Below are 16,964 nucleotides of genomic sequence, written 5' to 3' on the forward strand. Positions count from 1 at the left end.
ATTCTAATAAATCAAAATGCCATAATTTATGTATTTGCCATTTCATATTCTTCACATTTTATTTAAAGATGCGGCTAATTGTTTTCTTAACAAATTCTGTTTTTTAATCCTGTTTCAAAAGATAAAAAGACATGTGCCAGATACCACATAGATAAGATTATTTGACAGTGATATTTAATTCTGCACTACAAAAATATAATATAAGCTATGTCCATCAGATTGTATCAAGGAACCAAATTCATGTTTTGCAGAAACACTCCATCTGTTCAGCAAATACAGGTACAAGTAAGTGGTAAAGTGTATTGAACAAGTAAAATAATATGAGTAGTATTTTGTTTTGGGGATGTAAATACAGCCTCAGCTCAGTGTCGGTTTTCTATCAGGTATATGGTAGTTTATTGTGCAACTCTGCAGAAAATGTTTGGTTTTTAAATCCACATTTGTGAAAACCTAAAAACTCTTGGCCCCTCAGTCCTCCTATGATGGACCCCACTGGTCACACCACATCTTTATCTGGTTGTGTGTTGTGTTGTGTCTTTTTGTGGACGTTTTGTGTGTCTTTGTTGTCACATTGAGCCTAATAATGTGGTTGATTAATTGTGTTTTTGGAGGGGTCACTGTGTCGTTTAACTGAGCTCCATGACTGACCAAATGAATATTATCTATGGTTGAACAGGCTGTGGGCCTATCTGATACAACGCAGACCAACAGGAATGACTCTTTATGAGAGTAGACTTTCTTCTGATAAGTACATGTTTGTGCTTTTAAAAAGGGAGAGGTTTCCTTGTGTAATTATAAGTATTTACCGACGTTTGTATTGCTGGCCTGAGCAGTTCTTACTCCAGCACCTGAACCCGGGGAGTGATGGATGATCCCAGCCATTGAGCATTTTAATGTGCAGGCGTTTGTCTGAGGCACCTAAACGCAGCATCGGGGTCCTGCGGTGTTTGCGCATGCCCGACAAGTGTTGCTGCCGTAGCCAGACAGCAGCACGGAGAGCCGAGACACCGGGGAGGGTCTCTACATTTTAACAACAAAACCAACATTATATCTCCACAAAATGAAGTTACCTTACTCCTAGATTCATGAGGAGTAAGTATGACCCTCTTTAATACGGGTGGCGTCGGTGTTTGTGGCGAGCGGAGAGCTGAAGTTTGCTGAGCAGCTGGCCTGCTCTCAGCAAAGCACAAAGAAGCTCCTTATTTATTGTGGAGCTTGGCTCGAGCTAACGCACTCTACGACGTTGTTTCACCCGGGTTAACGTCCACTAAAGGCGGCCACCGTGGCCCCTGTCGCCGGCCCTGGTTCGTGTTGTGTCACCGGACCGGTCCTGTTACCTTCATTAGCTCGGTACTAACTTTTATTTATCTATATAAATCGCAGCAGATTGGATGGGGGGCAGGATGGCTGGACAGATGCTAACGTTACCCAGCAGCTGAGTGTGTGAAAGTTAACCTGCTGAGGAATGAATAAATAAATACATGTGATTCAACGCGGACAAAGGTCAGCAGAGGCTTTAGCTGAGGACTCACCGTGTGACCTGAGTCTGTGGAAAAAAAGGTCACATTATTAATGAGGATGCTTCTCCTCCTCATCTCCCTGAATGGAAACTCTTGGACTTGTAGTCAAATGCGTTTTTGATTCTGTGTTAACACAAGGACCAGTTAAAAAAAAAATCATGTGGTTGGTTGAACCCATTACAAGTCAAGTCAGCTCTAGTGAACCAGTTGGTGAATCACAGACTGACTGACTGTAAAGTCTGTGGTGATGAATCTGCGGAGCGATGTGTGAGCAAGAGGAGAAACCTCCCTACCAAACCCCTCAGGACGCAGCCTCTCTTTTGTTTCTCGTTGGAATGTATTAGAAATCAGATGATCGATTGGGCAGCTGTTTTGATATGCGATGACTCACTCAGGTCATTTTCCATGGTAAAGGAGAGGAATTTAGATTAAAGCCTTGAATGAGGAGAGATGCTGCTTATGTAAAGTCAGTGTTTTGATAGATACATCTGTGTTGGTATGAACGGGTTTAGTGTTTGATGGTCTGAATGACACCTGATCCACCACTCAGTGAGGTGGGTGTCAGAGCCAGTGCTGACCAGGTGAGTTGGATCAGTGAAGCCACATCACTGTCTGATGGAGATGTGAATGTTTGAATACTTAATCTAATATCCTTGTTGTAAATGCTGTGTTTTTATGTTAGACCTGTGATGTAAGCTAACTGTAACAGCACATGTCAGCTGGTGGTCACTATACAGTAAATGCTTCAGCCATATCAGTAGATGATTGGGTTTGTAGAAAATAAATTCAGATATTTTATAACTATTGATTTTTGAGGTGAAAACCTGTTCTAATCTCCAGCATCTGAACTGAGATTATAAACTGTGAGAACATTTATACAACAACGTCTCTGGCTTTTGGACGGTTGGTTGGGAAACACGAAGATGACTTTGTATCAGCCCTGTGATCTGATCAGGAAATAGCTTGTATGGTTACTCACACATTTTATGCCAATTCATCATTGATTCACAATCTATGATTAATCACTGGTTGACTGGTGTTCGTGAACTTAAATTGATGAGTGCTCTCATTTTGATTTGTCTCCAGCTTTTCATAGTATCACCTCCTAAAACATATTGATCAGGGGCTTCGTTTCTCTCACTGACTCCCTCTCGTGTGAGTTTTGAAGAAGAGAGCTGTGTCCTGGTCCCACGCTTGGGTCTCTGTGCTGTTTTGTTGAACAGAAAAAATCAGCTTCTTCTCTGCAAGGTGCACAGAGCGAGCTTTTACAGAACCATGATGTCAGTTTATTGCCAGCTGCCATTTGCAAAAGGTCAAACTGCACTGGATGGGAAAATAGGCGATAGCGAAGTCATCTCACACCAACGTAAGTGTCTGTCAGCGGCTGACTTGCGCCTGCTCTGTTTCTCCCCAGTATGGTGAGGAGAAGGTGTCCCATGCTGCATTAGTGGAATAGTGACATGCTGGCCTGTCTGCCAGCATCAGGTGACCCTACCATCCGACTTCTCTCCCGTACGCAGATGAACACTGGACTTCAGAAATGTGAGTGCTTTTCTCCATCATGATGTTTTTATGTCTATTAATGAGTCGTTTTCAGCTTCAGGGATGGAGCTGGTTCACATTCTCATTTAGCCATCACTCGATAACTAAGGTTCACATGAAAAGAAGGACTGATTCTGCAACACTGCCATTGTTTCTGACCCATTCAAGTGCTAAACATTTTTCAGTATATTGAATTGAATTGAATTGAATTGAATTGAATTGAAAGTACTTTATTAATCCCAGAGAAGGGAATTTAAATGTCACCGTGTACAGGACAGCCAACACACAACATGACAACATTAAAAAATAAAAAAAATGTCAGTACCGGTAAATATTTTTTATTTGTTGGCTTTTCAGGCCTTTATTGGATAGGACAGTAGAGAGACAGGTAAAGGGGAGACAGAAAGAGGGGGAATGACATGCAACAAAGGCGTTGTTTAGTTCGGTGGGTAGAGCAGGCGCCCCATGTGCAGAGGCTGTGGTCCTCGCCGCAGCTGGGCCCGTATCGAATCCTGACTCGGGCGGCCCATTGCTGCATGTCATTCCCCCTCTCTCTGCCCCCCGTTTCCTGTCTCTCTATTACTACACTATCAAGTAAAGGCAAAAAGCTCCCCAAAATATACTCAAGATCAATGTAATAAAGTGTTACACTGTAAATGGAAGAAAACTGCGCTGCCTGCCACCTGCAGCCTAACAACAGTGATCATGCATTTTAAAGTGGAAAGCTCACAGTTAAGTGCTTCACTTGAATATGTGATTGTTGTATTTTGTTGTGACTGTTGTTACACTGTGCGTTTGATGCAAAACATTAATGGAGGTGAAGTGCGGTTTTTGTTCTCCATAAAAGGCCCTGACAGCTGTAATGACTACACAGCTGTGTGTGTAGCAGAGGAAAGTGCAGCTCACACTGTGTAGAACATCACGCCCACACTGTGCCTATTGTGTGACAATTTAGTGTTGAGGATATTATAGGACATAGTGCTGTATATGTTGCTGTGCTTTCCTGTTGTCTGACCTGTCCACACATGTTGCAGGGGAAACTACACAGAAGATGAGATCTGCCAGCTACCCAACCCCAGCAGAGTTGGATGCCTATGCTAAGAAAGTTGCCAACCACCCTCTGACCATCCAGATCTTCCCCAACAGTGTCAAAGTACCTCAAAGGAAGCACATTCGACGCACAGTCAACGGGCTCGACACATCGTCATCCAGCCAGCGCCACAGTCCCTACCCCTCTCAGGTAAGCGCCAGCGGGGGCCTGTTGGCTGTCCTCGGCGCGCCTGCAAAAGGCGTCATCAAAGAATCCGACGGCTGCCGCGCTCGACACCTCCACAAGGCCATCATGAACCCTCACAGTGGGCCGTACCCCACTCAAAGCACTTTAAATCTCCCTCAGCCTGCACCTCACCTACAGGGCCCGCCTCCGGCCGCAGTCCAGGCTGCCCAGAAGCAGGGCATGGTTCACCCACAGGCGCTACAGCAGCAGCAGCAGCAGCAGCAGCAGCAGCAGCAGCAGCAGCAGCAGCAGCAGCAGCAAAGCATGACTCACCCTATGACTTTACAGCAGCCTCAGACTATGCCTCACCCGCAGGCTCTACAACAAAGGAACATGGCTCATTCACAGGCTCTGCAGCGGCAGCAGAGCCTGTCCCAGGTTCAGACTTCACAGCAGCAGAGATTGGCTCATCCACAAGGGATACAGAGGCAGCAGAGTCTGCCTCACCCCCAGGCTCTGCAGCAGGGCCAGTCGTGTCCGTCGGTCGGCCCGCAGCAGCATCTCTCTCATCTGCAGACACTGAAGCATCAGGCAGCTCCTCAGCAAGCTTTACTTACGCAACAAGGAGTGACTCAGGATCTGCGCCACATATCTGATGGAGCTCAGCTTCCGAGCCTGCAGCACACCCAGGGCCTCGTCGGTTCGCAGCCCCTCCCCCAGGCTGTGGGTGCAGGACCCCCCACCATGCCTAACAGCCTCCAGCAGCCCCTGCCCGGGGCATACGGGCCCCGGAAGCTCCCCGACGCAGATGCCCCACCAAATGTAACTGTATCTACCTCCACCATCCCACTGTCCATGGCAGCCAGCCTGCATCAGAACCGGCCCAGTGACCTGAGCAGCATCGTGCACCAAATCAACCAGTTGTGCCAGGCGCGGGCTGGCATGGGCACCACCTCAGTCTGTGAGGGCCAGATCGCAAACCCCAGCCCCATCAGCCGCAACCTGCTGATCAATGCCAGCTCAAGGGTGTCCTCCCACCACCCAGCCCTGGGCGCTGTGCCCAGCTGTCTCATGGTGGGACCCCCAGACAAAGCTACAGCTCAGCCTCCTAGTGCTCTCCACTCACAGCCCAATATAGCTGCCACTAATAGTATACCTGCCTTTCACACTGACCCAGAGAAGGTACAGCTCCAGCAGCAGCAGCTTCAGCACCATTTACAACAGCAGCAGCAGCAGCAACAACATCTACAACAACTGCAGCAGCTGCAGCTTCCGCCACAGCAGCGATCCTGGGCCCAGCACCAGCTGGCCCACATGCAGCAGCCCCCCGAGGGGGCCCATCCCTGCAAGAACCCGAGGATGGAGGCTCCAGCTGAGTGTGCTTTCCCCTCTCAAAACCTGAACTACTCCCATAAGCTACCAAACACTGCACAGCCCTTTCCTCTGAAACACCCAGCAGAAAAACCCCGACCTTCGTCCCCCATCAACTGCCCAGTAGGTTCGATGCCTTACGTCAACAGCCACTACATGCAGCCACTGTGGGGCAGCCTTCCCGCCACAGCAGGTAACAATGGGTCTGGCCCTCAGGATCTCCCAGTGGCTTTCCAGGGAGGGCAGGCTGCTGCCTCCTCTGACCGCATCCCAGGGGCAAAGTACAGGCCAGGGAAGGAGGGCCCTAGCGGCCCGCCTAAGTTAATGCAGAATGTGGATTTCTTAGGAGCGGACTTCCAGATGCCCAACTTTCAGGGGCAGAACTTGGATGTGATGGAGAAGATGCACAGGTCAGCCATGGGCCAAGCTCAGGAGCCCAGTAATGGCAGAGCTGTCCACGCTCATCACCCAGGCTACCGTTAAGGCGTGTGCTTATCCCCTCTTGGTGTCTTGAGTTTAGTCTCTACAGCTACTTTCAGCTTCTGTGGTTTATTCTTTAAGATCTTGCAAGTGATCAATTACATTTTATTGCTTCAGAGCTTGATTTGTAGACCCACCAGGTTGTGATGTTTCAAAGTATTCCTCAGGTCTTAAGCCATGTCGTACCTTTTTTTTTTTTTTTTTTGCAGATGAAGGGTTTTTGAGGTTGACGTCCACGGTTGAGTAGATTTCCTCTTTTCATCACTGGCATGGATGTGCTGCTTTTTTCTCATGTATATATTGAGTCCTAAAATCCTCACAGCAGCTGAGAATATGCTCGCCACATGATTGTCACAGTGCTTCTCTGAGTTTGACAACATGGAACAACTCAACTTTTTTCAGCATTTGTGGCCTTACAACTGCCCAAAGGCATGATTCTGGATGTCCTTGTGTAATGTTTTTTGGGTTTTTTTGCAGTTATTTATCCTCTCAACAGGTTTGTGATCCATTTAAATTAGAAGGTTACATGTATATGCAATTAATAAGACTGTTGTCCCAGGAGCTCCCTCCCTCAGTTGAGGTGTGCACTGTTAAGTGAGAGCCACGGCTCCTTTGTCAGGAATACAACATGGCTTTCGAACTGCACAGTGAGCGGTCCAGGTAGTTTTTGCGTCGCTGCGCAGACGGGCAGCGACGCAAAAACAGTGAACCTTCCACTGCTGAGCAGAGTTTAGTTCTAAATAAGACAAACCCAGCACTAGCAAAAACAGTAACATCCTCTGTTCTTTTTTGAGTTGCAACTAGGTTTCACTTACAGATGGAAAGTTTAAAGTGCCCTCTTGTGTGTGATATTTCGAGAGTAGTTATTCTTTTATTACAGTTTTTTGTTGTATTTCTGTAGATGGTCCTACTTGAAATGTAGAAATTACTTTTTAAATGTTATGGTTAACATTTGGCAAAAGGAGCAGAAACTCCATTAGCCCGTATTTGTCTATAGCTAATGTAAACAGAATGGCATCCCATTATTATTGAAATGGTTTATATATGTGAAAAGCAAATTGATCACTTGCAAGCATGCAAGTACTTCAAATAATGCAAGTTGGGGAAAATGCTTCATTTCCCCTCCGACACATTTCCTCACCACTTTACTACTGTAATGCAAGTGAATTGATGTGGTGTGGACATTATCTGTGTGGCTTGTGGTGGGCTGGTCATCTACTAATCACCAGCCTCGCCCTGTGTCGTATTTCTGCTACCTATAAAGAAAACAAGAACATTTACTGCAGGTTGTTTTGCTAGGCGCGTCTAGCACGAAGGTCTGGACCCATTCGCCCCCTCTAAGTCCTTCTTTTGGGTTCATGTTGTCCGGGCGTATGTTGCTCTGCTGTCCTCTAGCCTTCTGGAAAAAGCCTTAAATGTCACAGTAGTTATCCTCCAACCATAACGGACTTTCTTTGCCAGGATCCTAAATTATGTATGGCTTTGTTGTGAGAGAAAGAGGTTTTTTCTTTTTCTTTTCTTTTCACTGAGCTTCGTGTCATTTGAAAACTGTTCAAACTGTACTGTCGGATCATTGGGCATTGTTCATATGTTTAGGCAGTGGGAATGGGAGATATTGCCTTAAATGGAAATATTAAGGCAATATTGCCGCTCATACCTGTTCATAAATCACCCATCCTACTGTCGCAAATGTTGCCTAATTATCAAGGGTTTAAGATGATTTTAAGATTAAAATATGAATAGTATTTAGCAGAATTAGAAGGTTACGTAGAACAGGGCTGTAGCAGTTATTTTAAAGTATTTGGACTGTGTTTTAGTTGTTATACTTAATAAATATCCTGATATGGTTTCTTAATTTATTTTTCGGACCACTGCATCCTGAAGCCATAGGTGATTTCACATTTGGTGCCATAGGGGACACACATAGACGCAGACAAACTAAACTGTAAACTGATTGTCTGCGCTCAAGAGGCAAATAAGAAGTTTGCATCTATGCTTTTATCTGATGTCTTTCACAAGGCCGACCACGTCTCCCTCTCTGAGTCGGTCTCCAAACTCAGTACAGGTCAAACCAGAGAAAGAACGGTGAGATGATGCGTCACCTTCAGAGAAAGACAGCCGAGATGCCAGCTGTACCTTTTATCTGGATTTTGGTTTTCATACTTGATGGCAGTTTATTTTATTTCCTGGCTCTCATTTTTGATGTGCCTGCCCCTTGAAGCTGCTATTGAATTTAATCTTAACTCACACTAGTATGATTTGTGCGTGCGTGTGTATGAATAGTAATGATGTATGGGCTGTATCAGTGAAAAATAAGTTTCTATTTATGGGATGGGTGAAGGAAGGGTGAAAATTGCCACCACTGCAATGCTGGTAAACAGGTCAATGACTGTTTGTCTATTTACCAAACATATTTTGGACACGATTCTAAATGACCAGTGTTGAAAGTGGCCAAGTGATTTTCAGGAGTCTGTCCCACTGTGGCCTATAGACAGACACCTTCCAGGCCTGCTGGGCTCTCTGTAACTACAAGTCCACAGTCACCGAGTGAAAACACTAAACTATTTAGACCTGTCCTGTTAATTCTGAACTGCCTCGTTACAGCCCAAACATAGTCAGGTTCTACAGTTTCATATGAAGTGCCTCCACTGGGCTTAGTATGGAGAAATGTGTGAATGGACGTCGAGTGTGTGTATGTTAAGCTTGGGTACTTGCACACAGGTGTGCACGAAGTTTATCTCTGATGGGGGACCAAGCCTCTTAGTGTAACTACTGATACTGTGTCATGGACTGAAGTCCTGAAGTGTGCCACGATTCCTAGACACTGTAGGGATGTGTGAACTGTTTGCTGCTGACTCACTGACCAAAGTGACCAAGCGTCCCTCTCTGTAACCCCCCCCCCCCTCTGGCCAAAAGCCTTGGCAACCTTGTAGTGGGAGCTGATGTTCTAACAGTAATAAGCAACAACCTGGGGACATAAAGCAGAGCTGCTGCCCTCGTCTGGACAGTGAGAGAAAACCCTGTGAAATGAAAGTTTAAAGATGTGAAGAGAGCATAAAAAATCTAGAGCGAGTGGTTCCTGTCTGCACAGTCCACCCCAAAGTTTTCCTCTCTAAAAGGAAAAAAAGATACAGATGTTGTGGTATCTAACCAGAACTTACTGTATGTTTTGTGGTTCCATTTCACAATATTATTACCATGTAGAAATCTTGTCACCCACAGTACATGTTAATATGCACTGTCTGAATCTAGTCTACTTAAGCACATTGCAGCTCATGTTCGTTGACGCAGATGGCAATATTTATTGGGGCACAGCTATGTAACAACTCTCTCTAGATTTATCTTTACTCCAGTTAATGATTATCTTTGATGATCAAAGATCTATCATGTGAACGGTGGTGGAGGGGGGCCTTACTTTCTCTACTTTGTGAAAATGTGATATTCCAGTTTTGCCTAACCTTCAGGAATAAAATGTCTTGCACAAACATTCCCCCTAACCAAAATAAAGTTTGCAAACACAAAGCCTTTGAGTGACTGTATTTTTTTTTTATCCACATAGACTGTCAAGATAATTTAAATGCATGTTGGAGCCAATGTATAGTGAATACATTTTTGTTTTTTCAGTAAATACAAATTCAGTCAATTAAGACCTATAGTCTACAGATGTAGCCTGTTTACAAAAACAATTCAAGTAGAGTTTGTGGTAATCAGAGGTGAGAACGTCTGTTTTTGCCATTTTCCCTAGTCAATGGTGAAGCTTCTTTTTTAGAATATGAAGTGGGAAGGAGGATGGGCACACTCTCACTTATTTGTAGAAAGGCTTTATGAGATTTCTAAACTGTCTTTAGTGCATCATGTCAGGAAGCACCCTGTGTTTGAAGGAGATCAGATGAATGACAGGCCACGAAGACGCCAAGCTATAGTTCATATTGTATGATAATGTGTTTTGAACTGATCCTGTCTGCCCTGGAAAACACCACAGTGTGCTGGGTATATTAGTGTGCTCTGTGAACAAACTGAATGAACTGCATTATCTTATAGAGGCCTTTTGTATCTTTGAGCATGATGTAAGCTACAGGAGATATTGTGGAAATACATTTTTACAGGAAGCATTGGGCTGATAGAATAAAAACTTTATTTGTCTGTTCCAAATAAAAACAGAAATTCATCTTTTAATATGACTCCACTCAGCATTTTAAAACACAATTGAAATCCACACCTAGGCATTTAAAAACACTATTAAAACACAATCACAACAGATGGAAACACAGTACACTATGAGTGATCAGGGTGTCTTTCCTCATCACTGAGCGCCATATTAAAAACTGACAAGTGTTTTTCTTTTTAAACTGTACTTGATGGTTTGTGTTGAACACATTTGCTGAATGGTGCTGCTTTTACTGCCTTGTAATACACGAGTTAGAAATATATCATGAAACACAGCAACATTTTAGAAAACACACTTCTTGTTTGCAACTAGGCAGAACCTAAGAGTACATTCAATGAATGTGATGATAAATGTTGGAGGGACACAATGATTTTGTGACTGATTGTTGTGTTGCCATCAGATGGGAGATGTAATTTAGCATGAATAAACTAAATGTAGTGATACAAAATAAAACTAACCTCCAAACCCTGCAGTGATTTTGTTTGGTCAGTTGTGAGAAGCAGAAATTATTTTTTAAGTTGGTAGGCTACTGTGAAGACTGCAAAGATGAGCAACACTGGTATAAATTTGAAGTTGTAGTCATGTGTCAGGTCAAGTGTAAATAACTGCTTACTCCAATGCTGGACTGAGGGCAGACTACACACTATAGTGACTCACTATACCAGACTGTCTTTGACCAGGCTAGAAGACAGAGAGGTCCCAACTGGCTGTGTAGCCTAGCAGAGCCAGCCCAAGGCATAAACCAACTAAGCACCTGCTATAGTGAGTGACTTCTGTTGATCCCTAGAAAAACCCTCAATTGTTGCTGTTGCACTTCAAATTGTTGTTGCACATTGCTGCTGCAGTTTATTAAAAACAAACAACAACAAAACAACAGATGATGTGTTTACAACAAATGCATTATTGGTTTATTTTGTTACTTTTAGGTGTAGATGATATTCAATATCCCTCTTCCTATATCACTTTGAATATTAAGTGCAAATCAACCCCAGGCCGCACTTTTAGCTGATTCGTAATGACAGTTTAGAAAAATGAAATAAGTTTGTAGTAAGTGTGTAAATGATCAATAATCAGAATTATTGGCAGGGGGCACCAAAATAAAATTTTGCTTAGGGCCCCATGGAGGCTTGGGCTGGCCCTGCTATGTAGCAAATAGAAAAACTTAAATTTTCACTTAAAAACATGTGGCAGATTATACAGCAGCTGATCTTAAATCAAAACACAGACTACTGGGTTTGATTTTTTCTGACTTTGAAACAGTCCCTGGACAAATCCCTCGGTGTCATACTTTACTTTGAACGCAGCATTAAAAATCTCACACAGTTCGAGCTCACTTGTCACACAAGTTCCCATTGCTATCCATACAATAGATGTATTCTCTGCAGCTTCTGGACTTGCCTTAAATCTAAAGAAATGTGAGCTTTTTCCTCTGCGATGATTCAATGATTTACAATATACCTGTTAAAAACAAAATCACCTACCTTGGGATAACCATTGTAAAAAATCAGACCGATAGGTCCTCTGAAAATTTTAATATGATTATTGATAAGACAAGGAAAAAGCTAAACCAGTGGCTTCAAAGGGATTTATCTCTAAAAGGTTGAATACTGCTAACAAAGGCAGAAGGATTGTCTTACTTATGCAGCTATTCCCTTGTCTGTCGAAAAGCAAATCTGTAGTGCCATTGATAAGTTATTATTTAATTTTATTTGGAAAAACAAGATGCATTATGTGAAAAAATCTGTTATTATGAACACTTATGAGTCTGGTGGTCTAAATTTTCTTGACTTTACTACCCTCAACAATACCTTTAAAATTAACTGGATAAAGCAGTTCTTACATAATCCTACATCCATCTGGAATTTTATACCCAAATTTATTTTTTCTACCATTGGAGGCCTTGAATATGTGTTATTATGTGATTATAAAATAGAAAAACTTCCCCAAATTCTATCCAACTTTCATAAACAAATGCTGTTGGCATGGTCTTTAATCTATAAGCACAACTTCTCTCCACATAGATGCTTTATTTGGAACAATCAACACATCAAATATAAAAATAAATCTCTATTTCTTAATTCATGGTTTGATAATTAATTAATTATCATCCAACATTAATCATCATCCAAAAAAGGGCAATAAGGGTAATTCACAACGCTGGCTATCAGGAACACACAAACTCTCTATTCTTACAGTCCAAAGTTCTAAAACTTACAGACATCGTGGGCTATCAAACAGCGCAAATCATGTTCAAAGCAAAAAATAATCTATTACCAGCAAATATACAAAAATTATTTAGTATTCATGAGGGGAGTTATAATTTAAGGGGTAAAAGTAACTTTAAGTTAACGTTAATTCGGACAAACAGGAAAGGTTTTTGTGTTTCAGTCAGCGGGGTGAGACTATGGAACAAGTTCACTATGGAGTTGAAGCAGTGTCCAAGCATGAAACAGTTTAAAATGAGGTACAAAGAGTCTATTCTCCAGAAGTACAGGGACGAGGTAAATGTTGGGTAGCACCAAGTGTAATGAAGTTGCTGTGCACAGTTATTTTTATCTTTTACCCTGGTCATTATCTTGTGGTGTTGTTTGTTGTTGTTGTTGTTGTTTTGTTGTTGTTTCTTCTTTTTTTCCTTTTGTATGTATGTGCGCGTGTATGTATCTGTGTGTGGACATGTATGTATGTATGTTTGTATAATTAGTATGTATGCATAATTAGTGTGTATAAGTAAATTATTAGTAAACGTAAATTAAATTAAAACGTAAAGTAAATTATAAATAAATTATATTCATGATTTTGTAACATAAGATATGTTTAGACAAGGATCTTAGCTACTTCTTCTCACTCCTTTTCGAATATGTATTCTATTTTTTCATGTTTAAATGTTTTGTCTTATTCTCTTTTTTTATTACTTTTCATATTTGAAATAAACATTTCAATCAATCAATCAATCAATCAATCAATCAATCAATCAATCAATCAATCAATCAATCAATCAATCAATCAATCAATAATAACATTATTTTAGTTACCCAACTACTCAATGATAATGGAAATTTACTTAATTACACTGAATTCCTTTCAACATATGGTATTCCTGTGACCCCCAAGGGACTTTGCAATTGTAATGGATGCTGTTCCTTCTGGTATCCTAACTCTATTAAGAGGTGCTGGTAAACCAGTTTGTCCTCCTTTAGATCCCATACTAACACCAGTGGGGCATATGTGTTTTTCTGTTAATACTAAAAAAAAGGAATTATAAAGATCACTGTTTCAAACTGATATTACCATGACTCCATCTGTTGTTCAGTAGCCTACTGGTCTAATATAGTTCATGGACTGAAATGGATCCAAATATGGAACCTTCCATACAAATACCTAATTACAAATAAAGTGAGAGAAGTGTCTTACAAACTAATTCATAGATATTACCCTGCCAAACATTATTTGTTAAAATTTAAGAAAGATCTATGTGTGAATTGTTCTCTGTGTGAGTCTGAGCCTGAAACTGTGATGCACCTGTTTTGGAACTATACTGCCACCTACTGGAAAGAAGTAATGCGTTACATCACATTGAAGATTGACTCAGATTTTTCTTTAGACTGGAACAAGGTACTTTTTGGTGTCCACAATGTCAAAAGTAAGAAACAGAAAGAACTGTATGTCATAAACTTGATAATAATATTAGGGAAATATCACATAGGCTACACAAAGCTAAATTCAGTCACTCTAACTATGGTTGTCACTCTGTCGAGGTCACGTGCAGTCGTTCTCCCGCTGGAACCAAGACAACTGAGGAGTTCGAACATGGAACTGTTTTAAGAACTGTAACGTTCTGAACCTCATTGTTCATCGGTACCGCTAGGTGTTTGTGAACTGCGCTGAGTTTCCCTGTGTTTTATCCAGTGAATTTTAGAAAAAGACGTAAAAGGTAGGCAAAGAAGTGCTTAACGTTAGCCTACATTAATGGCTTGGTAAGTAGCACGTCCTGTTGGTTTGTTTTTGTTTTGTTTTTTCTGTGTATTCTCTGCTAGTCACACTTGAAGTTGATTGTAGCTTGTTGTGATTTCGTATATTTTTGCATCAGTAGGCTATTGCTACTTACATCATGGCGAGAGTAGCTGCTTTAAGCTAAAATTATTTATGATATCATCACAACAGGAGGCTAAAGTCACTGTATACTTGATGTTTGTGTGTTGCTGTCCATTATCCATACCTTTTTGTTTCATGACTGTCTCACCTACTGTGTAATTATCCACTTAAGTCAAGCTCCTCTGCTGCCAAACATGCCCAAGTATTTTGGTATCAGTGGTCCCATCAGTGAGGACCTGCCTGAAGAGACTGACTTGGTCCAGACCAAGAAACTGATTGACATGCTCAAGTCCTGTGGTGTGTTTGAGGACGACTCGGAGCTGCAGCACAGGTTTGACACCTGTTTGTTTCTGTGTCATTGCCGCCACCTTGTTTTTTCATAAAGCCTGGAGAGGTAGAACTGAAAAAAAAAAAAAAAAAACATGTTAATTTTTGTCATGGGTGTCTTGGGTGTCTTGCATTGACATCTCTCTCCTGGGGTGTTTTTACTAAGAGAAGAGTGATTTAAAAGTAGCATCCTCAGCAAACTTTTGTGGCAGAGGGAGGCAAGCGGCAGAGCTCATGTGAATAGGACAAAAGCATGCTTTGCTTGAATTGTCGATATTTGTACGTAAGCTGCATCTTTTATCTGCAGAGAGATGGTCATGAAAAGACTGAAGTCCCTTTTTAAGGTGTGGCTCAAAGGAATATGTGTAGAATTGGTAAGAAATAGTTGGTTCAATGTTTTTTTTTTAATTAACATAAATGTTATTGCATAGACAGGACAATTTGATCCTCAATGCTTTTTGATTTTTAGAACGTACCTGAATCTGTCACTGCAAATGTTGGAGGAAGTCCTTCCCTTTGGCTCCTACTATCTGGGAGCTTACTCAAAAGGTAAGTCAGAGAGTCTTTCTTTCACCGCATTCAGAGCATGGTAGGACTGTGGCAACTTGTCCTAAACTGTGTTTTGTTGTCTTCATTCTCCTTTTTGCACCGTTACACAGAGACAATGGTCTGTTTACATCTAGACTTTCCTATGATGTGAATCTTTGTTTGACAGGTGCTGACATTGATGTCCTTTGTGTGGGACCTGGATTTATTGACAGAAATGAGTTCTTTACCTCCTTCTATGAGAAGCTGAAAGCCCAGCAGGACGTCAAAGATATACAGGTAAGTCATATCAGTGATTTATTACAAACAAGTCAAAGGAGATTTTTCACCCTAGTGCTGTGAGTGACAGTGTTATGTCCCTTAGGCCATTGAGGAAGCATTTGTCCCTGTCATTAAAATGTCCTATGATGGAATTGAGGTAATTTGTCCTGAGAAATCAGTACAAACTGTCCACAGTATTCTCAATCAAAGTTTTGTCTGCATGTGAGTTGTTTTTGTGTTTTTCTAGATCGACATGGTCTTTGCCCGTATAGCACGGAAGAGCGTCTCTGAAAAAATCAACCTCCTTGATGACAAGTGGTTACAGAACATAGACAAACACTGTGTCAGGAGTCTCAATGGTAAACATCAGATTAAAGCACCCAACTGAATGACTGAGGAATTCAGTGTTAGATGACGGCTGCACTTATTTGTTGTATAACAGTCTACAAAACTGTTCACTTGTGGTTTGCCCCTTTGGTTCTGTTTGTGTGGTCATTCTTGTTTTCATTTTTTTTATACAGGCTACAGAGTTACAGAAGAAATATTGAACCTTGTGCCAAATGTGCATAACTTCAGACTTACACTGAGAGTCATCAAGCAGTGGGCCAAATGTGAGTTGAACACACAGAATAGTTGGATCTGTACAATGGGTGACAGTGCTGATGTTCTTTCAAACAGGAAAGATTAGTGATGCGTTTTAATATAAAGGGGAAAGACTTCACAAGGACAGTGTTTCATCATTCTAAAACTGTTATATTATTCTCTTTTTTATACCCAGGCTTATGTTTTTCAATGTCCCATGTAGCCATGAATATTTTGTCTGGTCTTTCTAAACATCTGTTGTTTAAACTTGGACTCAATTAACAACAGTTGGAAGCGAATGTGATGTAAAATGAAATAGAGGTATGAACTCTTATATAAGTCTTACACAACTCTGTCCTTTTGTTTCTCTTCAGGCCGTAACATATACTCAAACAAGCTGGGCTTCTTAGGCGGTGTATCATGGGCTATACTGGTGGCCAGAATCTGTCAGGTTTACCCAAACGCTACAGTGTCCACTTTGGTTATCAAATTCTTCAAGGTCTACTCCATGTGGTGAGTTGTCTCAGCACTGCTGATGCATTTGTTAAATGATAACACCAGGCTCTGATAATTGGATCTTGAATTATTTTAATTTAAACCCAAAATTTGCCTATTTCATCTCATCTCTTGATGCATAGACTCCAGTTATGCATTTATTACAGAATCATCTAAGCTCTGTAAGACACGTGTTGCTGGCTGGAAAACATCAGTCCAACTCACTTGGTGCATTCCTCCTAACGTCAACCTTTCTCAATATTTGAGAAATAACCAGAATACACATTTGGTGTATAGTAGGGCTTTTGAAACTTTGAAGCTGCATTTAAAGGTTGCACATTTGAAATCTTGTGTTGTGTGTCAG

The 16,964-nt window shown here is 41.7% G+C and overlaps 1 protein-coding gene across 1 annotated transcript; it reads left to right on the forward strand.

Annotated features, from left to right (window-relative positions):
- Window positions 1-970: 970 nt before the first annotated feature.
- On the forward strand, window positions 971-9,615 carry LOC310995551 (protein FAM222B-like). Its single transcript, XM_083984638.1, has 3 exons — window positions 971-1,092; window positions 2,935-3,062; window positions 4,097-9,615. The coding sequence occupies exons 2-3, from the start codon at window positions 2,981-2,983 to the stop codon at window positions 6,130-6,132; spliced, it is 2,118 nt and encodes a 705-aa protein (XP_083840764.1). The 5' UTR covers window positions 971-1,092; window positions 2,935-2,980; the 3' UTR covers window positions 6,133-9,615.
- Window positions 9,616-16,964: the final 7,349 nt, after the last annotated feature.

This window comes from Trachurus trachurus, assembly GCF_905171665.1.
Source record: "Trachurus trachurus genome assembly, chromosome: 13".
NCBI classification, from domain to species: domain Eukaryota; kingdom Metazoa; phylum Chordata; class Actinopteri; order Carangiformes; family Carangidae; genus Trachurus; species Trachurus trachurus.

Coding starts and splice junctions, on each gene's coding strand:
- LOC310995551 (XM_083984638.1), top strand. CDS start 2,981: ATGCTGGCCTGTCTGCCAGCATCAGGTGACCCTACCATCCGACTTCTC. Junction 3,063..4,096: donor GAACACTGGACTTCAGAAAT/GTGAGTGCTTTT, acceptor CACATGTTGCAG/GGGAAACTACACAGAAGATG.